This window comes from Gopherus flavomarginatus, chromosome 6 (genome assembly GCF_025201925.1).
Source record: "Gopherus flavomarginatus isolate rGopFla2 chromosome 6, rGopFla2.mat.asm, whole genome shotgun sequence".
NCBI classification, from domain to species: Eukaryota; Metazoa; Chordata; order Testudines; family Testudinidae; genus Gopherus; species Gopherus flavomarginatus.
In genome coordinates, this window is record NC_066622.1 from 32,693,289 (window position 1) to 32,720,027 (window position 26,739).

At 54.8% G+C, this 26,739-nt stretch overlaps 2 protein-coding genes across 3 annotated transcripts in view; both read left to right on the forward strand.

The window, feature by feature from the left end:
• The first annotated feature begins 1,123 nt into the window (after positions 1-1,123).
• Positions 1,124-17,903, forward strand: LOC127053711 (atypical kinase COQ8A, mitochondrial-like). Of its 2 annotated transcripts, XM_050958875.1 has the most exons (15): positions 1,124-1,230; positions 6,982-7,127; positions 7,756-8,040; positions 8,352-8,418; positions 10,531-10,608; positions 11,726-11,848; positions 12,137-12,222; positions 12,357-12,497; positions 12,994-13,075; positions 13,529-13,622; positions 13,935-14,076; positions 14,395-14,502; positions 15,463-15,528; positions 15,691-15,777; positions 16,304-17,903. In XM_050958875.1, exons 2-15 carry the CDS (start codon positions 6,990-6,992, stop codon positions 16,580-16,582), a joined length of 1,776 nt encoding a protein of 591 aa, XP_050814832.1. In that variant the 5' UTR covers positions 1,124-1,230; positions 6,982-6,989; the 3' UTR covers positions 16,583-17,903. The 2 variants fall into 2 exon arrangements, with proteins under 2 accessions (XP_050814832.1, XP_050814833.1); XM_050958876.1 differs by lacking the exons at positions 15,463-15,528; positions 15,691-15,777.
• A 4,234-nt stretch (positions 17,904-22,137) lies between these two features.
• The window catches only part of EHD1 (EH domain containing 1), a 49,208-nt gene continuing 44,606 nt past the window's right edge, over positions 22,138-26,739 (forward strand). Inside the window, exon 1 of the mRNA XM_050958877.1 lies at positions 22,138-22,221. The gene's annotated coding sequence lies outside the window, so the exon portion shown is untranslated. The remainder of the gene's footprint in view (positions 22,222-26,739) is intronic.

Sequence of the window (26,739 nt, forward strand, 5' to 3'; positions counted from 1 at the left end):
CACAATCACTCACACATATTCTCTGTATTTCTCACAGTCTGTTTCTCTCACACACATGCACTCAGCTCTCAAACACAGTCCCATACACACTGTGTCTCTCAGACATAGTCTGTCTAATATACACACACACAATCTCACTCACATTCTGTCATGCACATTCTTGTATACACACACTATCTTTTAACAGATGTACAGTCTGTCACACATACACACAAAACATTTTGTGCTCACATATACCCGTGTCATGCACACACTCCGAGTATGCTGCTCTCTCTCACACACACAATCTGTGTTCCACACACACAATCTTTCTCCCTCTTTCAAACTCTCCTTTGTCATGATGCCTACAAAAACCTTAACAGTTAGGCTGCTGGTGTGCAAAAACCACTATCAAGCTGACTAATAATGCCTCCTCTGTCCCTATCTGGCTGTTGTCTCTTATTCTTAGACTGGAAGCTCTTGGGGGCAGGGACCATCTTTCGTTCTGCACAGCGCTTAGCACGATGGGGGCCTGGCCCATGAGTGGGGCTCCTAGGTGCTACCGCAATACCCATCATAAAAAGGAAGCACATCTTGTGTTTTGATTCAATTTTTGATGCTTTTTATTTCTCTTGCTAGGAACTTCTCCACCCCCCACCCCCCATGCACCCTGCACATCCAGCAGCCCCCCCCCACACACACACACTGCACCATGGAGGCTAGCTGGGCACCCTGGGGGACGTTTAACCTAATGTCCCCCGGACATCCCACTGCAGGCTCCCCTCTGGCTCAGGAGCAAGATAGTCCCCTACAAGGAGCTTGTTGCCACCTTGAGTCACAGGTTGCTGATCCAGCCTGCCGGCCCCTCCTTGTGAGCAATGAGCCTTTGGGTGAGCCTGTTACCCTCCCCTCCATAACCCAGCGGAGGGTTGGTGGGCAGCAAGTGGCTGGCTTCGGGGCGCTCTGTGGGCACCATGCCAGCCCCGTGCCACAGGGCAAGCCGGAACGCTGGGATGCAGGGAGGCGGGGGGGAGCTTGGTGAGGGACACGCCTACTTAGTCCCCATTGGCCAGGATCTACGGCGACGTCATTGCACGGGCTTGGGGAGCGATGTGGACTGACAGAGAGAGGCTGGGAACAAAAGTGCTCGAGCAGCAGCCGGTCCAGTCTTCGGATCGGGGGGTCCAACTCCTCCCGCCCCAGGATCCGACAGACTGAGACCCCGCCGCCGCCCCTCTGGGGACCACGGAGGTAAAGAAACAACCTCTGGGTGCGGACAGGGGCAGGAATGGGGGGAGTGGGGCTCGCGGGGCTGGAGGGGGGATGCTCGGGCGGGGCTGGGGGAGCGGGGCTGGAGGGGGGATGCCCGGGCTGGAATGGAGGGAGCAGGGCTGGAGGGGGGATGCCCGGGCTGGAATGGGGGGAGCGGGGCTGGAGGGGGGATGCCCGGGCTGGAATGGGGGGAGCGGGGCTGGAGGGGGGATGCCCGGGCTGGAATGGGGGGAGCGGGGCTCGCAGGAGGTGGAGGGGGATGCGCAGGCTAGGTTGCGGGGAGCGGGGCTGGCGGGGTGTTTGTTCTGGCTGGAGGAGGCATGCCCGGGCGGCGATGGGGCTGGAGGGGGGATGCCCGGGCAAGGATGGGGGAGCGGGGCTGAAGGGGGATGTCCAGGCTGGAGTGAGTGGACTGGGGATGCCCTGGCGGGAGCGGGGCTCACAAGAGGTGGAGGGGGATGCGCAGGATAGGTTGGGGGGAGCTAATCGGGCGGGGGCGGGGATGTGTTCTGGCTGGGGTGAGAGGATCGGGGCTGGAGGAGGCATGCCCGGGCGGCGATGGGGCTGGAAGGGGGATGCCCGGGCAGGGACAGGGGAGCGGGGCTTAAAGGGGATGTCCAGGCCGGAATGGAGGGAGCGGGGGATGCCCGGGCGGGAATAGGGGGAGCGGGGCTCGCAAGAGGTGGAGGGGGTGGTGCCCAGGCTAGGTTGGGGGAGCGGGGCTGGTGGGAATGGGGAGAGCGGGGCTCGCAAGAGGTGGAGGGGAGGTGCCCAGTCTAGGTTGGGGGAGCGGGGCTCGCAAGAGGTGGAGGGGCGGTGCCCAGGCTAGGTTGGGGGAGCGGGGCTGGCGGGGTGTGTGTGCTCCGGCTGGGGAGAGAGGATCAGGGCTGACGGGGATGCTCGGGTGGAAGTGGAAGAGCGGTGCCGGGGTTGCCCCGGCTGGGATGAGAGGATCAGGGTTAGCAGCAGGGGGCGCCCGGGTTGAGATGGGGCGGGGTTTGCAGGGGATGCTCCTAAGGCATGAGCCCTCCCCTCCTCCCCCCGCTGGTGGGGCTGGCGCTGGGTGTCAGGGGACGTGGTAGTTGCCCATGCGAACCTACGTGCATTTCTGCACACAAGCCCCGGGCTTGTGCTGTTGCAACGCCTGGGCTGGGCTGGGCTGGACTAGTAGGAGCGAGCGGGCTTGTTGGCTGCAGCACTGGGAAACAGGGAGGGCGCTGTGATGCACAGGTCCCCAGCAGTGGGGTCTGAGGGAGCGGGGAAAGACAGGGCTACAGACAGAGGGGAGGGAATCTGAGCCAGTCATAGCCCTGGGATCCAGCCCAGTGCCCAAATTCTGTGCTGCATCCAAATTAAGCCAATTTCTGGAGCCCAGACTAAACTGCCCTGACCCCTATGTCCATAGCCTGGTCAGTTTCCTAACCCCATGGCTAGGGAGTGAGGGGCAGCAGCAATGACCTCTGATTGCTGGCTAGGAGGAGGTCAGTTCTGGCTTATTGTAAACTGTAAGGGAAATAAGCAATACAATCTATTAATGACATGGGAATGATTGGGATGCAGGGCCTTTCCCTTGCAGGAAACACCAGCAGATCCAGCCCCTGACTGGGCCTTTGCCCTCTAAGCTAGTGGTTCTCATGAGGAGCCTTAAGAAATTTCACTTGAGGACCCCTAACAAATTTCAAATGGAGGTGCGGACCCCTTTGGAAATCTTAGTCTGTGGATCCCTGGGGACCACGGCTTGAAAACCACTGATCTAGGCCACCAGTTCAAATGCCCAGACTAAATAGGCCAGCAATCAACAAATATCTAATAACAGCAAGATCTCAACCCTGTAACTAGCCTCACAAAGATGTTTATTTGTGGTAGCCTCTAGGAGCCCCAGTCATGGACCAGAGTCCCACTGTAAGAACATAAGAGCTGCTACACTAGGTGAGACCATGCTCCGTCTTCAGTATCCTGTCTCCAGCAGTGGCCCATACCAGAGCTTCGGGAGTGGGGGTGTAGAGAACAGGTCAATTATAGTGTGATTCACCCCTGTCTTCCACTCCAGGCTTCTGTTAGTCAGAGGTTTAGAGTCTCCCTGAGCATGGGGTTACATCTCTCACCATCTTGGCTAATCAATCCATTGACTGACCATGAACGTAGCCAGCTCTTTTTTGAACCCCATTATACTTTTGGTCATCACAACATGCCATGGCAATGAGTTCCACAGATTAGTTGTGTGTTGTCTGAAAAAGTACTTCCTCTTGCTTGCATTGAACTTGCTACCTATTAATTTAATCGGGTGACCCCTGTTTTTTTTTTGTATTGTGTGAAAGGGTCAATAACACTTCACTAGTCACTTTTTCCACACCATTCATTGTTTTATAGACCTTAGTCATCTCTTTTCTAAGCTGGACAGCCCTAATCTTTTTAATCTCTCCTTGCGTGAAGCTGCTCTGTACCCTTGATCATCTTTGTTGCCCTTCTCTGAACCTTTTCCAGGTCCACAATATCGTTTCTGAGATGGGGCAACCAGAACCGGACATGATATCCAAGGTGTGGGTGCACCATGGATTTATAGAATGGCTTTATCATATTTTCTTTCTTATTTCCTATCCCTTTCCTAATAGTTCCTAGCATACTGTTAGTCTTTTTGACTGCTGCTGTACACTGAGCAGAAGTTTTCAGATGACCTTCCACGGTGGCCCCAAGGTCTCTCTCTTGGGTGGTAAGCTAGGGAAGCTTTCTTGTGCTAGACACGGTACAAACAAAAAGATGTCTCTGCCCCAAAGGGCTTCCAATATAGCTGTGGAGCCCCAGTGCTGGAGTATTAAAGGTTTCTGGGATGGAGTAACGTGGGAAATAGACTGTATGAACCTCCCCCCACCCCAATTTCCCACGATAACCTCAAAATTTGTTTACATGGAAAGAATTTTACAAATCAAATTTACATGGAGCTCTGTGTGTTTTCCTTAGATTGATAGATTTTAAGGCCAGGTGGCACCTTTCATTCCTCTTAGCGCAGACACTGAAAACCGATCTGTCAATTTCCACTTCTGATTATGGAGTCAATTTCTAGTCCATTTCACCCTCGGGGTCTCAGGTCTCAGCTCAGTGCTTCAGTGTTTGATTACAAATACCTCAAGGCCAGGAACGGATTTTGCTTTGCTTTGTTTTGAAATAAAAATGATCCCCACTGGAATTTTAAAAATTTCCAACCCCTTTCAGTTGGTCTCAGGTTTTGTGTAGAGCCAAATTTGACTTTACAGCAAACTCTCTAAAATCAGAATGGACAAAATCCTAAACTGTTTTGTATAGTATTGTTGTGCACTGTTAAACACATGCCATGTTCCTTCCCAGAGGTGGCTGCATTTCAGCACTGGGTGGGGGATCCCTGTATAAATAGCTGACGCGATCCCAGCCCAGAGATGGCTGCATCTGAGCAATGGGCGAGAGATCCCTGTTTAAATAGCCCCTGTGCCCCACCCCAGAGGTGGCCGCATTTCAGTGCTGAGTGAGCAATCCCTGTGCAACATTGCGGTTAATAATACCTAGCTCTTATATAGCACTTTTCATCTTTAGTTCTCAAAGCACTTTACAAAGGAGGTCAGTATCATTAGTCGTATTTTGCAGGTGGGGAAACTGAGGTACAGGGAGGTAAATGCCTTGCCCAAAGTTACCCAGCAGGCCAGTGACTGAGCTGGGAATAGATGAACTCAAGAGTCCTGGCTCCCAGCCACCCCTTCTCTATCTATTAGACCCCACACCCTTCCCAGAGCTAGGAATAGAACCCAGGAGTCCTGACTTCTAGTCCCCCCTTGCTCTGATGAGTAGTTACCTTCCGCCTGCCTATATGTCCCGGAGAAAAATTCAATAGCAAGCTTGTGTGACTTCTCCAAAACTAGATTTGGGGGCGGTGAGGAATTGAACCCCAGATGCCCTGTACTTTGCTTCTGGGTTGTATTCCTGACTCTGGGAGGAGAGTCGGTTCCAATGATTAGAGCCGTTCGGAGTTCAGACTCCTGGCTTCATCCATTGTCTGTTCCTCCTCTCTGCTCCATGCCTTGTGCTCTGTGGGTGTCCCCGAGCTGAGGGAACAAATGAGTGGAGGGTCCCAAGGTGAGACAGGGTGTGCATGTGCATCTCAAATTCCCTGGCCCCCAGCACGTTTCAAACGTGCTCCTGCCTGATGAGACTGGGTGACTCAGAGGAGCAGCACAGCCTTTTTCCTGACCACAGCTGCGTCTTCCAATGCAGAGGAAAGATGCTGACTCAGCAGCCTCTGGGGACATGCTCTGTCTGGGGGTGCTCCAAGTCAGGGGGCTACAGCAGAGAGAGCCGCCCCTCCCCACAAAGCCACCATGCTACCTGTAGCAATGGGTCTCTGGTGTAACGCCTCTGGTGGTAGAAGGGAACTCGGTCTCTGGCCTGTTAGTCCTTAGCCTCTGTTGAAGAGAGATGGTGAGGCCATGGGAGGCTGGGAACCAGGACTCCTGGGTTCTACTCCTGGCTCTAGAAGAAAGATAGTGGTTAGAGCAAGGGGGACTGGGAGGCAGAACTTCTGGGTTCCATTCCCATTCTCTGGAAGGGGAGTGGGGACTAGTGGTTAGAGCTGAGATTTAGGCTCCTGGATTCTGTTGCAACCTCTGGGAGGGAAATGAGGTCTAGTGGTTAGAACACAGGGAAACTGAGAGTCAGGACTCCTGGATTTTATCCCCAGCTGTGAGAGAGGGGCTAGTGGATTAGAGCAGGGAGAGCTGGAAGCCAGGAGTCATGGGTTCTGGCCCTGGAAGGGGGTGTTGTCTAGTGGTTAGAACAGTGGGGAGGGCCTGGGAGTAGGACTCCTGGCTCTCTCAGCTATGGGAGCGGAGTGGTCTCCTGTGGTCAGAGCTGAGTGTCAGGATTCCTGAGTTCTGGCCCTGGCTCTGGGATGGCAATGTGAATGCTTCAGAGGAAGGGGTTGGTCAACTAGGGGAGTGAGTGGGCTAAGGGTTAACATGGCTCCAAGGCAGTGGCCAGCCAGACAGGGGCACCCAGATGGGGCTAGGCCTCTTTGCTGGGGTACACTGGCCGCCCTGCATGTAGCCTTATGCTAATGGATTAGCAGTATCTGTGACCTGGGGCGCAATGGCTAAGATCGACTGGCAGCTGTCCCTGCTGCCTTCTCTGCAGGTCCCCAGGGGATTAGCAGCAGGGTTAACCCCAGAGCTGTCTGTGGGAGGAGAGCTGTAGGGCAGAGTGGAGTATCTGGAGGCAGGATGCCAGCCTCACTGTCCAGCCTTTTATGGGCTACACAAGATCAGTTAGTGAGGGGGATCTCCTGCACCCGTGCTACTTCCGAGGGGCTGTAGTGATTAGAGTGGGGGAACTGGGATTCAGGACTCCTGGGTTCAATGTCCAGTTCTGGGCAGGGAGTGGGAGTCAGTGCTCTTTGATTCTTTTGCTGGCTCTGGAGCAAAGTGTATTAGGCTGGCGACCCAGTGAGGATTTGTACAGTAAATAATCCTGGATAATTTAATATTAGATTTTGTAATATTTATTAACAGAACCACGAAATCCTGACTCCCTGTGCCCCTGCTCTAACCACTAGCCCACCCTGCCTGTACACTCTGAGATCATCCCAGGTCATTCCTTCACATGCTGGGTGTCTGTGTCCCATCGGTTGGTTCAGGACATGTCTCTGAACAGGGCTGTGTGTGTCTCTGTTCTGCAAGCTCCCTTGAGCTTTTAGTGGTTCCCTCTCTGCAGAGCCCTCCATGGCTGAGATCATGATGAAGAAGGGGCTCCCCCTGGCTGGCCGGACCCTGGGGGAGTTCCCAGTATCCCCTCTTCGCTTTGTGTCAGCATCAGGGGGCCGCCAGAGGAAACTGGACCGCTTCAGGAGAGGAGACAAGGTACAAATGGGTCTGACCAGAAGATTAGAATCATAACAATATAGGGCTGGAAGGAATCTTGAGGGGTCATTAAGTCCAGCCCCCTGTGCTGAGGCAGGGCCAAGTAAACCCAGAGCATCCCTGACAGGTGTTTGTCCATCCTATTCTTAAAACCCTCCCATGACGGGGATTCCACAGCCTCCCCTGGAGTTTCACTACCCTTAGAAAGTTTTTCCTAATATCTAACCTAAATCTCCCTTTCTGCAAATTAAGCCCGTTACTTTGTGTCCTGCCTCCGGTGGACACAGAACAATTGATCCCCGTACTCTTTATAACAGCCTTTTATGTATCTGAAGTCTGTTATCATGTCCGATTCTCTGATGAGAGTGTGCGTATTGGGAATGGGATACGGGGCCTTTCCCCTCTAGGGGGTGCCAGCTCCAATCTGGCCCCACGATGGGATGACTGGATGGCCCAAGAGGGCTAGGAATGGTGCTTAGGGCCTTTCCTCTCTAGGGGACACTGTTGCTGATCTGACTATAGGGTGGGAGGACAGGCTGGCTTGTGGGGGGAGGAGACTGGGACAAGGGGTACCAGACAGTATCCCAGGCCCCACCTATAATGAGGTGATATTTCTCCCCTTTCCCAGACTTGCAGCTCTGACGGGACCATTACATCTGGTGTTATCGCAAAATCCTTCGCCAGTCCCAGACCTGCTCACCCAGGGTGCTGGTCTCCTGTGCTGGGGCAAGGGGCTGGCTCTCTGCTCTGGACACCACAGCTGGACCACGTCCTGTCCTTCTTCCTGGTCCGCTCCATGGGCCCCTGGCGCTTCTACCATCACAACTCTCCTGCAGTGGGCAGGCTGACAGCTGAAGATGTGCAAAAGGCCAGAGACACCAAGGTGCCACCCATCCGGCCCTACAGACATATGGTAAGGGAGTGGGTCTAGTGGTTAGGGCAGAGGTCTGGGAATCAGGGTACCTGGGCTTTATTCTCAATTCAGGGAGGGGAGGAATGTAGTGGTTAGAGCAGGTAGTCAGGACTCCTGGGTTCTATCCTCAGCTGTGGGAGAAGAGTGGGGTCTAGTGAGTTAGAGCAGGGGGGCTGGGAGACAGGACTCCTGGGTTTTATTTGCGTCTGTGACCAGGCAGTGGGTAGGAGTACACAGGGCTTTCTGCTCCCATGCTGCCATGGGATAAGACAGGTGCTGTCTGGGAGAGTCACCCCCGCTCTGTTTTGCAGCTCAGTGACAAATCCTGTGAGCGGAAGGTCCCCGCGACTCGGCTCGGCAGGCTGGCCAGCTTTGGGGGTAAGAAGCTGTAACAGTGCTGGTTATGGCGGGACCCAACTGAGAGTGCCAATTCAGGACAAATTGCTTAAAGCAGGACAGTTACAGCCCAAGGCTGGGGTTTTCCACCTCTAAGGCAAACCAAACCAGCCAGACAAAGAGGACTTTGATCTCACCCCACTGGCTAACCACAAGTCACACAAGCAATTCCCTTAGACACTCCAGTTTCCCATTATCACCACCAGTGCCACTCGTCATGGGGATGAATGGTTATGAAAACCAGCACCTCAGTAAAAGAAAAAAAGTTCTCTCGATCCCAAAGAACCAAGCCCCAGACCCAGGTCAATATACAGATCAGATCTTACCCACAAATCACGCTGTTGCCAATCCTTCAGAATCTAAAATCTAAAGGTTTATTCATAAAAGGAAAAAGATATAGATGAGAGCTAGAATTGGTTAAATGGAATCAATTACATACAGTAATGACAAAGTTCTTGGTTCAGGCTTGTAGCAGTGGTGAAATAAACTTCAGGTTTAAATCAAGTCTCTTGAGTACATCCACAGCTGGGATGGGTCATCAGTCCTTCATGTAAAGCTTCTGTTTGCAGCAAAGTCCCTCCAGAGGTATGAAGCAGGATTGAAGACCAGATGGAGATGAGGCATCAGCCTTTTATAGTCTTTTCCAAGTATAAGAACCAGGGGTGATTATAGGTATTTTGCCACCCCAAGCACGGCAGGCAGGCTGCCTTCGGGACCAGCGGACCCTCCACAGGTATGCTGCCGAAGGCAACCTGCCTGCCGCCCTCTCGGCGACGGCAGAGCGCCCCTAGTGGCTTGCTGCCCCAGGCATGCATTTGGCATGCTGGTGCCTGGAGCCACCCCTGATAAGAACACCTCTTTGTTCTTACTGTGGAAAATTACAGCAAAATGGAGTCTGGAGTCACATGGGCAAGTTCCTGCATACTTTGCTGAGTTATAAGGCATATCTGCCTTCTCTTAATGGGTCAATTGTATAGCTGATGGTCTTTAATGGGCCATCAAGCAGGCTAGGCAAAGCTAACACCAACTTGTTTGGGATGTCACCCAGAAGCATAGCACAAGTTTGAAGTACAGACAGTACAGAGCCAATATTCATAACTTCAACTTCAAAAATGATACACACATATAGACACCATAATTATAACCAGCAAACCATAACCATATCGTAGACACCTCATTTGACCTCGTTTATACAAGATTCGGTGCCACTACAGGACTTTGATTGCAACCATATTCTATATGGTCCCAGATGATGTCAATAACATCACAGAAGCATTCAGCGCATGCCCTGATAAGGGACGGTTTTCCCTGCACAGGGGCACCAGCTGACCCAGGGGATGGGACATGGGGCATTCCCCCTCTAGGCAGGGCCGGCGCTTCCATTTAGGCGGCCTAGGCAATCGTCTAGCGCGCCAGGATTATTGGGGGGTGGCCTTTTGCCGGCGGATGGTGGCAGGCAGCTCCGGTGGACCTGCCGCAGCCGTGCCTGCAGAGGGTCCCATGGTCCTGTGGCTCCAGTGGAGCTGGCGCAGGCATTCCTGCAGACGGTCTGTGGCTCCCGCGGCTCCGGTGGACCTCCCGCAGGCACGGCTGCGGCAGCTGCACCAGAGCCGCGGACCAGTGCGCGGGGCGGCAAAATGGCCATGCACCTAGGGCGCTAAAAACACTAGCGCCGGTCCTGCCTCTAGGGGGTCCCAGCTGCAATCATCAATCTTGTCAGAGGGGCCCAGCGTTGAACAGGTCATGGAGGCGGAGTTGGCGGGGGATGGGTCCCTGTGGGGTCAGGAGAGGCAGCTCAGCAGGGGGCGCTGTGTTGTGTATAGCACTAGCCCTGCTGCAGCCAGTGTGGACGGACACACACACAGGCTGGCAAGCTGGTCTCCAGGGCAGCAGGAGAAAGTAGGTCAGGAAGGAAAGTGTTCCCAGGGGCCGTGTCAGCAGCTCCATGGGGTTTAAGGGGTGACTTGTTGGATGCTTTGTGCGAGGGTGCTCTGGAGGTCAGTGTGAGGGTGGCTTGGTACCCCCCCTCCCCCGGTTGAGCAATGAAGTAGGGCTGGTTGGCTTGGTGTGTTATTCCTCCATTCTGTCCCCAAGGCTTAGCCGTGAGCGTCGGGATTGGGATCCTGGTGGAAGCTGCCAAGAAATCCTTCCAGGCAGAAACAGTTGTGAAAGGTGAGTGAAGGACAATCAGAATCTCCCTCGCACGCTCAGACGCACTGGTGGTCGGGTATGGACACAATCAGAATCCTTCTCACACATTCAGATATGCTCTTGGTCAGGTACAGACATAACTGAAATCCCTCTCGCACACTCAGACACTCCTGTGGTTAGGTACAGACACAATTGGAATCCCCCTTACATGCTCATTCACATGTACACATGTGCTCTGGTGAATACACCTGGGGCCCTTTTACACTAACTCACCCCCAACAGTAGCAGTACGTAGAATCTCACACTCCCTGGCTCACATGCACACTCAGTGTCTTGCACTATTGGACACCCATCTCCATGGTGCACTGAGGCTGCCTGGAGACCCCTACCCTGTGTGTGCGCAATGGGAGTGGGGCACATCTTTCCTGTGACCTCATTGTCTCCTGTGGGGATTGGGGGAGAAAAGCGGGTCACAACCAAAGGGCTTGAACCTGTGGCTTGGGCTGGAGGGCAGGGCACCAGCTGGGCCAAATGGCCTGTGTGATTCTAGCGCCAGAGGGAGCAGGGGATTTGGATGTGGCCGCCAGGCAGGGCGGGGCCCCTTACCACCGGGACTTTTCCAGTGATATGGGGGGCAGGGGCACTACTAGCGCTGGCTGATTGGAAAGGATTCATGGAGGGGGGAGGTGAACAAATAATTTTATTTGGGCTTCAGAGCCTCTGGAAATGATTTGTCACTGGTAATGGAAGGACATGTTAGATCAAAAAGTCTTTTCAAGTTGCAAAATTGCAATGTTTTGTTTCAGAGCTGACCCAGCCGGCCCCTGCAATTTCTCCTGAATTGTGCTGAAAGATTGAAAAATGTCTTTAAAAGGAAAAAGTGGCAAAATCCACATGCCTTTGGGAGAGGTTTGGGGGTTGTGGAATTGCCGTTTGTCAGTGAAGTAACGGGTGGGGTGAAAAGGATAAGCCAGCTCCAATGAGCAACACCCCCGCCCTCCCCGAAAGGGGATACTTGGCTGCCAGATCTGTGATGCTATGGTTGACAGGGAGGGATCCATGCTGTTGGGGGGAGGGTCTCCCCAGAGGTTATGGAGGGTTAGCTCTGACCACTCCTTTGTTCTCCTGCCACCCCCAGGTGAGCCATCACCCTCGAGATCAGGTGCCCTCCTGTCTGAAGCCAATGCAGAGAGGATCGTCCGGACCCTGTGCAAGGTGCGGGGCGCGGCCCTGAAACTCGGCCAGATGCTGAGCATCCAAGGTGAGGAGGCAGGAGGATTGGGAGGGGGGCAGCCAACACCCCCAAATCCAGGGCAGGATCATTCCCTACAGCCTATTTGCCAGGGCTCTCTAGCACTGAACTCCACTGCATCCCCCCAGGTGTGGGGCTTGCTGCGGGGACAGTTCCCCAGCCAGACCCCCCTTCGCTTTGCCCAGTATCACCCCACTGCTCCTTCCCTGCAGCCTGGCATTGTGGGGACTGGCATCCCCAATGTCACATCCCCCCCAGTGCAGCCTCTGATGCTCCCCCTGCTTTGTACCCCCCCAGATGATGCTCTTATTAACCCTTCACTCCAGAAGATCTTTGAGAGGGTCAGGCACAGCGCTGACTTCATGCCCACTAAGCAAATGATGGTGAGTGGGGTCTGGGAGGGGACAGACTTGGAAGGTGGGAGGACTGGGGGGGTGGGGGGCATGGGAAGGGAGAGGCCAACCTGAGGTGTAGGGGTAGTTGGCACTGACCCTGCTGTTCTCCCTTCTCCATGCAGGGGGTGCTGAACAGCGAGCTGGGCCCAGACTGGCGCAGGCGGCTGGCCAGGTTCGAGGAGCGCCCCTTCGCTGCTGCTTCCATTGGGCAGGTGCATCTGGCGCAGCTGCTGGATGGGCGCAATGTGGCCATGAAGATCCAGGTATCAGCAGGGCTCAGGCGAGCCCAGATCCCCCTGAAAGCAGCCCGAACTCCCCGCAAGCAGAGCAGCGGCCATGTGGAGGCTGGTCTTCCTGGGTTGCTGGTGGCAGCCATTAGAGACCGCTTCCCCTGGAGCACTGGGCAAAGGTGGCCATGTTGGAGGCCAGTCCCCCTGGTGCACCGGTGGCCATGTTGGAAGCTGGTTTCCTGGAGCACTGCCTGGCAGTGATTTCACCCCATCCAATTGGCCGCCATGTCCCAGTCTGGCCCTCTGTGGCTAATGCGTTTGCCCAAGGGGCTGATGGGAAAGGTCTTGGCATCTGTATGATGGGACTGAAGGAGCTTCCCTCACCCGCCTGCCAATGGCTGCATTTAACCTCCCACTCTGGCTCCTTTGAGGACCTCAATACCCCCGTGTGCCCCCTTTGGTTCATGACATCTGTGCCATGGGCAGGCCCTGTGGCCGCTGGGTCTGACCCTGTTTCCCTTTCCCCCAGTACCCAGGCATCGCCCAGAGCATCAACAGTGACGTCCGGAACCTCATCTCTCTACTGAGTCTGAGCAACGCGCTGCCTGAAGGTACCAGGTCCCAGGCCCAAGGGCCACATTTCCCCTGGGTGCTACCACGCCTTGCCCCCTCCTGGTCCCAAGAGAGCCCAAGCCCTCCTAGGCCTTCCCCCAAGAGTCGGGACCCTGGTGTCCTGGCCAAATCCCAACTCTTCTAATGACATTCTGTGAGCGTGGTGTGTGTGGGGACGGGGCTGGGAGCCAGGACTCCTGGGTTCCGTCCCCAGCTCTGGGAGGGGAGTAGGATCTAGTGGGTTAGAGCAACAGGGGCTGGCAGTCGGGACTCCTGCGTTTCAAGCTTGACCATATGTGGCTTTGGGCAAGACCCCTTCCATCTGGGAGCCTCAGTTTCCCTGTCTCTGGAATGGGGATAGTGACAGAGGGTGTGACTCACCCTGGGCTCCCAGGTGCTGGGCTCAGCTGGGCGCTGGCACTGATGTCCCTTCCTTGCCCACTTCCCCGCAGGGCTTTTCCCTGAACATGCCATCGAGGTGATGAGCCGTGAGCTGGCCTTGGAGTGCGACTACAAGCGGGAGGCTGCCTGTGCCACGAGATTTCAGTAAGTGCCCATGTCAGTGTCACATCCACACTGGCCCAGTCGCCCAGGAGATGGTACAGTCAGCCATTCTGGCACACTTGCCTGGGGGCTGGTGTTGTCAGCCACACTGGCACAATCACCTGGAAGAGTGGTACAGTTGGCCACGCTGGCACAGTTGCCTGGGAGATGGTACACATTGGCCTAACTGCCTGGTAAAGGGATGGTACAGGCGACCACTCAGGCACAGTCCCCCATTGTGTGTGTGTGTTGGGGGGGTTAGGCTGGTACAGAGCCCACACTGACACAGCCTCTCCTGTTTCGTTCCCCTCACAGGCAGCTGTTGCAGGGCGACCCGGTGTTCTATGTCCCATCAGTGATCAGTGAGCTGAGCACCCAGCGGGTGCTGACCATGGAGTTGGTGCCCGGCTTCCCCCTCGACCAGGCCCAGGGGCTGGACCAGGACACACGCAACAGGGTGAGGGAGGAAAGACACTTGCATGCACATGGGATCCCACGTGCTGGAACACAATCCTAGTCTCTCTCTCACCCCCTCTTGGGATCCCCCCATTGGATGCCCTCTGCTCATGCCTGCCTCAGGATCCTGAGCCAGCAGACCCCGTTCCATGCCTGACCCTTTTCTCCTTAACTCTGGGACATGGAGCCAGTGCTGCTGCTATCGGAGAGGGGCAGTTTCCAGCCTAATCCTAGTGGGGGAGGGGGCCTGTCATGGGGAGGGGCAGAGCAGGGCTGGGGGCCACTGTGTTGAGCACTGGGCTCTCTCTCGCCCCCACAGATCTGCTCCAGTATCCTGGATCTGTGCGTGCGGGAGCTCTTCCATTTCCGCTACATGCAAACCGACCCCAACTGGTCCAACTTCTTCTATGAGCCACACAGCGGCAAGGTACAGACACCCCCCCGTTGCCCTCCATATCAGAACCAGCCACGAGCGACCCCTTTCCCCGAAGGGGGGGACCCTCTACAGTCCCACCATGTTAGAGCCAGCCAGCCACGACCCCCTTCCCTAGGGTGACCAGATGTCCCGATTTTATAGGGACAGTCCCAATATTTGGGGCTTTTTTTATATGGGCTCCTATTACCACCCTCCCCCCGTCCCAATTTTTCACACTTGCTGTCTGGTCACCCTACCCTTCTCTGAATGGGGGAGCCCCCTACTGCCCTGTGTTGCTGCAACCCTCTTCCCAGCATAGAGACCCACCACCCCATACATCTGCCTCCTCCCCACTGCACCTCTGTCTTTCCATGTCACAGCCTGCCAGCCATGCCTTCTCCCCAACATGAGGGGATTCCCCCCTGCATCCTGTCTCCCTTCTACAAGCAGTGATCTACTACCCCCACCCCACATGTCCCCGCACTATGTCCCTGCCCCCCATGCCACAGCCTGTCAACTGTGCCTGAATGGGCTGAGGCCCACCTGCATGGCTGACACCCCTACTCCCTCCCTCTCATCAGATCCCCCTCCCCCAGCTGCACCTCTCACTATGAACCCCTCAACCATGTCCTACCACCCCACCATGTGCCTAGACCATGTACCCCACCCTAATCATGCAGGGGATATGGTCCAGATGCTCAGCACCAACCTGCCCCACAAATGTAACACGTTCCACAGTACTGTCCCTAGGGCACAGCTTGGGGGCCTCCCTCTGACCATGGGCAGCAGCACTCCCTTCCCCCAGTAGTGTCACTCAGTTTGGGTCCAGGCAGCTCAACTCCTTGCCCGGCCAGCACTAACAGTGTGATCTGTGGGGGAGGGTGGGCTGATCCTTCTCCTGCCCCCATAGCTCATCCCAGACCTGGGCTTCCCAGCTGATTCTGACCCGCTCTTCCCTGTGTTGGACACCAGGTGGCACTGCTGGATTTCGGAGCCACCCGCAGCTTTGACAAGGCCTTTACGGATCAGTACATTGAGGTGAGACTACTACTGTCCAGCAGGAGGTGCTGCAGGGAGGAAGGCAGGAGCTCTGGCTGCTGGTCTCTCCCAGCAGAGGGCGCTGTAGGGAGCGGGGCAGGAGTGTTTTGAGCCCTGTGCCCATCTCACAAGGCCTCTGGGCTGCTCTGCTAATGGTTCCAGATCATTAAGGCTGCGGCTGAGGGCGACCGGGCTGGGGTGCTGCAGGGATCCATTGCGCTTCGGTTCCTCACCGGCTATGAGACTCAGGTGAGACCCTTGGGCCCCTCCTTGGCCACAGCATGGGGGTTGGGGGGCCAGTGCCCAGATGATGGGGGGCAGAACCCTGCTCCCCTAGCCATCTCCATGCCTCCAACCTCTGCCTAACTTCCCTGGCTCTCCTAGCCAGTTCCCTGCACCCACTCCTGCCTGCCTGTGTGCTCCCCTCAGTCACCTCTGTGCTCCCGGGTCCTGCCAACCTCCCCATACCTCTGACCCTCAGCTCCCTCTGTCTCCCCTGCTACCTGACCCCACCCTATGTCTCCCAGGCCCTGCTCACTGCCTCAGTCCCTCTATGCCCCCCACCCTGTACTCTAACCCCCTCCATGCCCGCCTCGGTCCCGTCCACCATGTTTCCCTCCAGTCCCTGCCCACCCACTCAGCCCTCTCTGTGCCCCTCAGGTGCTTTCACACTACCATGGTCCCTCATGTCCCCCAAGCTCCCAGCCCACCCCCCCATGCACCTCCTGCCCCCAGGCATGCTCCCCTGGGCCTGTCCTATGCTCCTCTCCCCCAGGCAATGAAGGATGCCCACGTAGACGCCGTGATGATCCTGGGCGAGGCCTTTGCTTCTGATGACCCCTTCGACTTTGGAGCCCAGAACACGACACACCGGATCCACACCCTGCTGCCCATCATGCTGCAACACCGCCTAACACCGCCCCCTGAGGAAACCTACTCCCTCCACCGCAAGATGGCCGGCTCCTTCCTCATCTGTGCCCGGCTTGGTGCCCGCATCCCCTGCCGGCCCATCTTCCGCCAGGCCTACGCCCGCTACTGGGGCCGGGAGGGCTGAGACTGCAGAATGTCGGTGGTGTCCTGGTAGGGTGGAGGGCCCCAGCAGACATTTTGGGGTGTGGCACCAACAGGGGGGTCCTGGGAGCTTACGGATGCCATCGTGGAGAATACATTGGGAGCCCCTGCGCCTTTGAATGACTGGAGTTTCAAGGAACCTTTCTGGGCTGGGCTAAAGGGATTTTTGAAGGAGACTTCATGGAATGATGGGAATTTCAAGGGAGCCCTCAGGTTCGTGACAGTTTCAAGGGGGCTCTTAGAGACTGGAGAATTTCAGAGGGGCCCTCATAGAAGAGTGGGACTGGAAATTTCAAGGGACCCTTATGGGTAGGTTTCAGGTGAGTTTTGAGGGAGCCCTCATAGAATGAGAGGCATTTTGAAGGAGCCCTCATGGAATGAGAGGAGTTTCAAGGGAGCCCTCAGGGATGTGGGAGTTTCAAGGGTCCCTTATTAGGAAGTCTTATGTGAGTTTCAAGGGAGCTTTTACAGGATGATGAGATTTTTGAGGAAACCTTTAAGACCAGGAACGCCTAACAGGGGGAACCGGGGAGGCGGTGATTGGGTAACTGTCATGGATTTGGAAAGGTGTGGGGGTTCCTCTTTCCCACCCTGGTCATGCTGGTGAATTCTACACTGGGGAGCCCAAGGCCTGTCACCTACTGTAACCCTTCCCCCCACCATGAGTCTGCCTTCTATCCATCTCTGCACCCAACTGGGATCCCCCACCCAGAAACAGGCCCTGCGGCTCCATGGGGAACCCTCCACTTCATGCTGGCATCAGAGGCAGAGCAAAGGAGTTGATGTCTTGACCCTCCCACAGCAGGGGAGAGACCCCATCTGTTTCCCATCTGCAGTATCTCCCCAGCCAGTGTAGCCCATTGCATTGTGGTGTATGCCTGTCTTCCCCTAGGGGCAGCACCCAGCATTACAGCCCATGCAAACTACAGGGTGCGTGCGCGTGTCCTCACCCAGAGCCTGAGCCAGGCTTTACAGCCCATGCACTTTACTGTTTGGATATCTTCCTCTAGGGGCAGCACCAGGCTGGGTGTTTGTGCATGTGTGCATTTCCAAGTAGGGGCTGAGACAGGCGTTGCAGCCCATGTACATTGCTGTACGCTATCTCCCCCTAGTGGGAGAACCAGGCACTGCAGCCCATATACATTGCAGTGTGTGTATGTCTCCCCCTACCAGGCATTGTAGTCCAGGCACATTGCAGTGTGTGTCTCCCCCTAGGTGTAACTCTAGGTAATGCAGCACATGTGCATTGCAGTCTGGGTGTCTTCCCAAAGAGGCAACTCTGAGGATTGTAATCCAAATGCAGCAACTAACATATCCCCAATAAAAAGAATGAAATGCTGAACGGGTGTGTTTGTGTGTGTGGCAAAGCCATGGGGTGGGGCAATGAATGGGACTTCACAATGGTGTCAAGAAAAGCTCCGGGCCAACAGCCCAGTGTGAGTGGCTCCCTGAACTGGTTAAAGGCATGTCTCCCACTGCAAAATGGGGAGGGGAAATTAGACCCGTGGATTCAAGGATGCACTTTGGCTATTACGGGGCCTTTTCTGATAGCCAGGTCTGGGAGATGCAGGTGGGGCAGGCTCTTCTACTCTGCTTCCAGTTGCTGCATGGGCTGAGCTATAAGTGGAGTGACCCCTGCTGGCCAAAGATGAATAGCAGAACAGAGTCGATTCCAAGCATAGGGGAGAGGACTCAGACTTGTGCCCCAAAGGTGGTGTCATAGCTTTCCTTCTCAGATCTGAAACTCAAGAGTTCAGAAAATGAGATACTAGCACCTGAATCCTCTAAGCTTAATTACCAGCTTAGATCTGATAGCACTGCCACCACCCAAAAATATAGTGTTTTGGGGCACTCTGACCTCCCCAACCTTCCCTGGAGACCCCAAGAACCCAGATCCCTTGGATTCTTAAAACAAGGAGAAATAAACCATTCCCCCACCTTTCCCCCTCCCAGAATTTCCCTCCCTGGGCTATCCTGAGAGATACTGATCCAACCTCTTAAATCACCATACAGAGAAGCATCTCCCTTCCCTTCCACAAAGAGGCAAACAGATTCAAGGAAAACAGAGAGAGATTCTCTCTCTCTCCCCCCCACATGTCCTGGTGAGTTATCCCAATCCCCTGGAATAAAACAAGGGAGACAAGAAAAAAAATCAATCAGGTTCTCTAAAAAGAAACCTTTTAATAAAAGAAAGGAAAAAGTAAAGAATTGTCTCTGTAACTTCAAGATGTAAATATTACAGGGTCCTATAGCTTACAGACACCAGAAAGAGACTTTCCCCCCAGTACCAATACAAATCAAAATATTCCCAGCAACTACACATATAAAAGTTAACTAGCCAGATCCACAATTGCAAATAGAGTAAAAACAATCAAAAAGCCTAAACCGCCTGTTTTTACTTACTATATGAAAAGAAACTTAGAGAGCCTGTAGTAATGTCTAGTCTCTCTCAGACCCTCCAAGAGAAGAACACACAACGGACAAAGAACACACACAAAAGCTTCCCTCCGCCCAAATTTAAAAGTATATTGTCTTCTGGTCATGTGTCCCGTTCCCTGCTTGTAACCCTTTACAGGTACAAGAGACATTAACCCTTAACAATCTGTTTATGACAGGTGGGCTGTGGATCTATCCTGAGGGCAAGATGGGTTAGGCCGCAGCAGTTTCAAAGTGTGGGTTGGGACTCCAAAGAGGGTTGCAATCCCATTTGAATGGGGTCACCAGGATCGGGCCAGCATTAGACTTGCTGAGGACATGAAGCCTGAGCTCTGCTCCCACCCAGAGTTGTGGGGCTCTGTCTCCGCCCCCTCCCCCAGGGTCATGTAGTGATTTTGTTGCCAGAACCGCTGAGCTAGGGGCTGAGGGGCTATGTCTGTACGTTGCACTACTTGCAGCTAACCTGTGGGGGCAGAGTGTCTCAGCCCCTTCCATTCATGCACCTTTGTTCCTGGTGGCAGGAGAAGGGGATGGAGCACTAGGGTACAAGGAATAAACTCCCAATCCTTCCCCTCAGCCACATGGGGAAGATCAAGGACAGGGCTCCCAGGGGGAGAAGGTTAAGAAACTGCACTTCTGCCATCTGACCACTAAGTGGCACCCTCATCCCTCAGGCTGATTCACCCAGTGCTGAGATGCCGCCACCTTTGAGATGGGGTGCAGGGGCTGTTTATACCAGGATCTCTCCCCTGGTGCTGAGATGCCGCCACCTTTGGGATGGGGTGGGGAATTGTTTAACAAAGCTGCTCAATAGCTTAATGCAGAAGAATCCTGTATCTCACTGAAATAGCAGGGGGCATTTATGGAGGAAGCATGGAGTGTCCCTGAATTAGCACTTGGCCTTGACGCATGACATACAAGAACATACATAATAATAGGAGATATACCTATCTCCTAGAACCGGAAGGGACCTTGAAAGGTCATCAAGTCCAGCCCCCTGCCTTCACTAGCAGGACCAAATACTGATTTTTTGCCCCAGATCCCTAAGTGGCTCCCTCAAGGATTGAACTCACAACGCCAGGTTTAGTAGGCCAATGCTCAAACCACTGAGAGGTGGCCAGAGCTGAATTTCACTTTGAGGCAGGGCCCTGCAGGGTTAAAGGACTGTATAGCTGCCACTACAGACAAGGGCTCTGATCCCCAGGACTCTGGCTGCGAGGGTCTCCTCTTCCTAGGAAGTCCTGCGGGAGGCACTGAGAAGAAACCCTTTGTCTGGCAGAGACACCCCTCTCTTAGGCCGAGCTGCGCTCACTCCAGCAACCTACATTTAAGGGCAAAGTGCTGAGCGACGAACATGACTGACCATTTGGAAAGGAGGACACATGGAAAGCCAGGGCATCTATACATCTACACATCCATTGCTGTCCACTTCCCTCTCCATCCATCCCTGCACTCATCTACCTATCAGTCTGTATCCACACCAGCCAGCCAGACACATACCCTACAGCCAACCATCCCCTCCGTCCACCTACATCTCTCTCTCTCTGACTGAGGTTCTTTCCAACACACCCTGACTCTCAGTGCAGGGCTGAGGTTTGTGGCATAGGCCAGGATTCCTGGAAACTGATTCCCTTTGGATGGGCTCATCACGCACTTTCCCCGCCCTGCCCCACTGTATCTCCAGGAAGTGGGGAGCTCACATGCACACACACACGCACACACTCCTCACACTGCCCTTGGCCCGGACACGCCACCCAAACCGAAAGTTCTCTCCCCTCCGCCCCTGGGACCCGCCCTGCAGGCCAGTGAACTGCCTGGTTGCTTTCTAGAGATAAGGTGGGGGAAGGATCCCCAGCCTGGGCCTCCCCCCTGTCTGGGACACATCCCAGAGTCATGGGGGGGCCCCAACTCCCCTGTGTAGGGTCAGAGCTGCAGGTGCCAGGGCAGGGGAGCCAAGAGTCAGTATCTGTGTAGTACCCACTGCAGGCTGGTGTACAGCAGGGGTGTGTGAGCCCCTCTAGGGGGAGGAGGTTTGCACACATCCTGGGCTTGGGGAGGGGCTCTTCAATCATGATTCAAGGTGGTGGGATTTGGGTCCAGATGTTATTCTCAGAATGATTCCCAGCCCCCACCCACCTGTCCTAACCACTAGACCCCACTCCCTTCCCAGAGCTGGGGATAGAATCCATGAGTCCTAGTTCCTTCTGGGGTGTGTCCCTTCCCCCCTAGCACAGGAGTGTTTATCTTTAACCTTTGCCAAGCACTGTCTCTGAGCTTAATTGCCCCTCTAAGCATGGGAGGGAGAGGGAGCATTGCTTGCTTCCTTTGCCTGGGTGTCTGACCCACCCCCCAGATAAGAGGGTTGATGGGAATGGGGATATAACGATTAATCCTGGAGTTCTTACAAGAGGTCAAAGCCAATGCAGGAGGAGGGCTGGGTGCGTTAGAGCTGGGGGCGCTGGGAGCCAGGATTCCTGGGCTCTATCCCAGTGGTTCTCAAACTTCTGTCCTGGTGAGCCCCTTCACACAGCAAGCCTCTGAGTGCAACCCTCCTTATAAATTAAAAACACTTTTTTACATATTTAACACCATTATAAATGCTGAAGGCAAAGTGGGGTATGGGGTAAAGGCTGACAGCTCGTGACCCCCTATGTAATAACCTCACGACCCCCTGAGGGGTCCCGACCCCCAGTTTGAGAACCCCTGCTCTATCCCCAGCTCTGGGAGGGAAGGAGGGATCTAGTAGGTGAAAGTGAAGGGGGCTGGGAGTCAGGTCACCTGGATTCTTGCCCCAGCTCTGTGAGGGGAGTGGGGGCTGGGGTTAGAACCAAGAGGTCACGGTCTGAGCTAATCTTTTGACATTTAGCCCCCAGATGGGGTCCTTCCAGGGCAGGCCAAATTTGGCCTTTGACTCCTCCGGGGGGGTTGTTGGGGCAGCCCCTCCTTGCTGTGGGGGAGGAGGGCTGGGTTGTGGCTGGCTGTACTTTGAATCCCGAGGTGCTTATCAAATATTTACAGCCAGGCTAATCATTAACTTTCTGGTGCTTTATGGGCCTGGCCTCCTGGTGAAAAGATAGCCCTGCCCTGCCTAGCCCATCAGTCCCTCCAGCCCCGGCACGATATGGGCTGGCAGGGGCACAGCGAAGGGGAGACAGACAGACAGACAGGCCCTAGGGAGATGCCAAGGTAAGACTCTTTCCAAGGTTTTTTTTCAATCCGCTTGGTACCCTCCTCCATTTCTCTGAACCTAGCATTGGTCTTTTAACCCCTTCATTTCCAGACAGGTTGATGTGCCTGCAGGGCAAGAGTGTCACCTGCCATGTCTTTTCCCGACCCCCTTGGAGGGACTCAGGGGCCGTCTCCGCGGCACCCTGGAAAGTGTCCCTGAATGCTTTACCTGGCATAGAGATGCAGGCACCCATGGGCTGGGGCGCAGGGGCTGTTTACTACAGGGGCCTTTACTCATCAGTGAGATGCACCTGCCTCTGTGGAGGGGTGCGGGGGCTGCTCATACAAGGATCCCTTGCCTGACACTGAGATGCAGCCACCTCTAGGGTGGGGTACAGCTGCCGTTTAACAGCACACAGCAACACAACAGTTTGAGACGGGCAGTAAAGGGGAATCTGGTCTCTCATTGACATGGCATGGGGGATAGAGGAAGGCCAGATGGAATCAGCCCAGCTGGGATGTGCCCATCACAAAGTCCTAGTGTAAAGTAGCTTGGGATCTCAACAAGCCACACAGGCTTCAGAGCGCTTGGCCTTTTGATGTCATTGCAACCTCTCAGAGGCACAGCAATAGGAAGGGACAGAGCCCCACGCTGGAGTCAGGACTCTCCTAGGTGTCTGAACAGGAAGTAGATATGGCTTTTCAGTCTGCTATTCTGGGATTCAGGACTCCTGGGTTCTGTCCCTGAATTTGAGAGAAGAGGGGTCTAGGGGCTGTTGGGCATCAAGACTCCTTGGTTCTAGCCCTAGCTCTGGGAGGGGAGTGGGATTTTGGGGTCAGAGGAGGCAGGCTGGGAGTCAGGACTCCTGGGCTCTATCCCCAGCTCTGGGAGGTGAATTTGAGGGGAATAGGGGGTGGGGGCTGCTGAATGTCAGGAATCCTGGGGTTTGCTGCCCCCTCTCTGCTGCCCCCATGTGAATTCATTTGTCTTACCAGAATCTCTGTGTTTCTTCCTCTATTTCCCTACCCAGCCTGGCCCATGTTCCTGTGTGCCCCTGTGTCCCCTCCCTGGCCCTGGGTCCTGTCCCAACCGTCGCCCCAGGGTGCGGGATCCAGGCAGAGTTTATGAAGGAGAAAGGTCTGGTTTATTTCCTTGCTCCTGTCCACACTTCTGCCCGGAAGTTATTGGTTCATGGGGAATAAGGCTAAACCACCCACCAACTGGGAGCTCCTCCCTAGAGATTGACTGGCATGGAAGCCCCCCACACCACTCCCTACAGCACAGCTCCCCCTAGTGCCGCACTGGGACACTGACTGCGTGGGAGAGCGCCCCCACCCTGCTCCCTGCAGCACCAGGAGCTTTTTCTATCTTGATCCCTGCTGAGATCCAATTAGGTCATTTGAGGCCTGGTACAATTAATAAAATCCTTAAAGCTTTTTCAGAGTCCCCTCCCCCATACATTTCCTTGAAACCCTGGACCTTTAGGCATCCAGCCCACAATCTGTCAGAGACCTTGGGTCCCACTGGATCAGGGTCCTTTTCTTATGGCTCCTTATCAAGGAGCTGCCTTTAACAGCACTTGGCACCCCAGATGCCAAGGGGCAAAGTTCAGCTCCCGGCCTGGGTGCTGCAGGCAGTGCAGATCGTAAAGCAAGCAGGCTTCATTGCTTTATTGCCCCACACGCCTTATCGCCCCAGCTTCCTTATTGCCGGGGAGCTGGGCTAACGATCCCGTGGATGGTGAACTTGTGACTCTGTGCCAGTTTCCGGGTGGCTCAGTAGGGAAATCTCTCCTCTCCCTGCCAATGGCCCAGTGCAGCACTAGGGGGCGCTTTGCAGCAGTGAACTGGATGCGGGGGCTCAGAGGAGGCGCTCTCCCCTTGCAGCCAGTGCTGTGCAGCCCTCTATGTCCCAATGCCATCTAGGGGTGGCTGTGCTGCAGTGAATGGGTTGGAGGGCCATTAGGGGGCACTCTCCCCTCACAGTCAGTATTGATTTAACACAGTCTGGGCACATTGTCATTTGGGCAGCTCCATTCTGCATCCTTTATTCGTTTTTCAGCAAATCTACTTCTCTTCCTGTCCTAAACATTTGTGCAGCTGCATCTCAGCGCCGGGTAACGGATCCCAGTAATCCGCTTTTGCATCCCACTGCAGACAGCTACATCTCAGCACCGCACAAGGGCTCCCTGAATAAACAATTTCCATTTAGCTGGTGTTACAACTTCCACATTTCTGACCAGAAGTTTGAAACCACCAAAGAAAAGACTCCCCTACTGTGAACCAGTCCCTAGATTTGTACTGAGTCCAGTGCTTGCTGGGACAAGATTCTGGAGTACTGTGTAGGTACATATGTAGTGCATACATGATCAAGGCTTGTGGCTATATATCTCACTAGCAAGTCACAATGTCTTTGATTTAAATTACTCCTAGTAATTTAGCCCAGAGCTGGCTGCATCTCAGTGCTGGGAAGCACTCTCTGGGATGCTTTAGGATGCTCTAGAAATATTCGTATGATTTATTATTAGGCTAATATCAGAAGGAAGGAGAAGCAACTCAGGAAAGGAGAAAAGACACAGCCGCATCTGCTCCTGTGTTTGTATGGCATGTCGCATCTCAGGGGCAATTCCTGGCTGGTCCCAAAGCACTTCCATGATAAATATGAAGATCAATCCATAAAAAATACTAATAATTGGTACTGGTTTCCTTATTCCTTCAGGTGCCCAATTCAGGATCCCCTGTCCCTGGCAGGTGACTATCTCTTTCCCCACCTGAGTCTGGCACACAGCTATCACCTCCCACCAGCGATGGACTGTCCAAGCATCACCTGTAGAAATGCTTCCCCTCGAACTCGGATCCCAGAGTGCAGGAAGCCCCCATTGCACATGATCCCCTGGGGCTGGAAGTGACCGACCCTGCAACACAAACTGCCTCCTGCCTAATGGGAGACTGCCCCCTGCTGGAAGGTGATGCCTATTGGATGTAACAGCAACTCCATGTGGAAGGTTTCATCCCTTTTCCAGTGGGGCTGCTGTTATTTTTGATAGGCTGTCAGGAGCATCGCATGGAGCAGGGGGCAGAACCGGGGAATATCAGCTAGAGAGTGCTCGGGGTGGGGGATAGGAGATGCTGGGTCGAGCCCCACCCCCACCCCCAGAGGGTGTATACGGGTTAGGGCCTCTAGGTATTACTGTAATACTCAGAATAATGCACACACTATAATGGGGATCCTAAGCTCAGTTGGGGCCTCCGGGTGCTACCATAATACTATTAATAATGCACACATAATAGAACCCCAATCTCAATCAGGGCCAGGGCCGGCTCTAGCAATTTCACCGCCCCAAGCACGGCGGCACGCTGCAGGGGGCGCTCTGCCGCTCGCTGGTCCCGCGTCTCCGGTGGACTTCTCGCAGGCTTCCCTGTGGGGGGTCCGGTGGTCCCGCAGCTCTGGTGGACCTCCCGCAGGAGTGCCTGCGGATGCTCCACCGGAGCCGCGGGACCAGTGAACCCTCTGGAGGCACACCTGCGGGAGCTCCACCGGAGCCGCCTGCCGCCCTCCCGGCAACCGGCAGAGCGCCCCCCGCGGCGTGCCACTCCAAGCACGCACTTGGCGCACTGTGGCCTGGAGCCAGCCCTGATCAGGGCCTCTAGACACTACCATTCTACCACTAATAACAGTGCACTCCAGAAGGAAACCCTGATGTGGATTAGGAACTCCTACTGTTACAATAATACTGCTAATAATGTGCATCTCACAATGGCATTGGGCCCTCTAGATACAACTTTTATATTACTACTAATGTGCACCCCCTAATGGGGCCCTAATCGCAGTTGGGGCCTCTAGGAGCTACCATAATATTACTAATAGTGGGCATGACATAATTTGTTCCCCCTCCAAATGGTACAGTAATACTGCTAATAATGCACAAGCTTTAAGGAGGCCCAATCTCAGTAATACACTTAACACAGGCTGACAACCGCCAGTCCCATGCTGGGAATCAAGCTGGAGATTCAGAGGGCTCCGGCCAGCTCTCCCTTGTCTGTTGTTCTAGATCTAGACAGTGGGGCCGTGGGTGAGCAAAGACAAGAGAGGGGCTAGGGAGCTGGTTTTCCACCTGAAGCAGGGCTGGAAGGCGGCTCTGGGACACAGTGGCTTTAAGACTGGATGGGTGCAGGGCAAATAGGGAGCAGCCCCCCAAGACCCAGTGCACAGGACTATGACCTATGAATTGACAGCCAGTCCTTCTGCCGCCTCCTGGCTGTCAGTTCTGTAGGGCACAGGTATGTTCACCTCCATGACTTCAGCATGGTGATGGGCGGGTGTGCCAGGGAGCGATGGGTTACGTGGGGCTGGGGTAGGGGAGATGGGGAAGACCTGAGAAGGGGAAATAAACTGGATTCCCAGCAAAGACGTGTGAGGCTTCTTATTGGCTCTACAATCCATGCGGGAGGCTGGGGGGAGATTTTCACCAGCATCTTCTGGGCACCACGGGGTTAATGGTATAGCAGGAGTCCCAGCAGGAGCGGTGCCAGAGT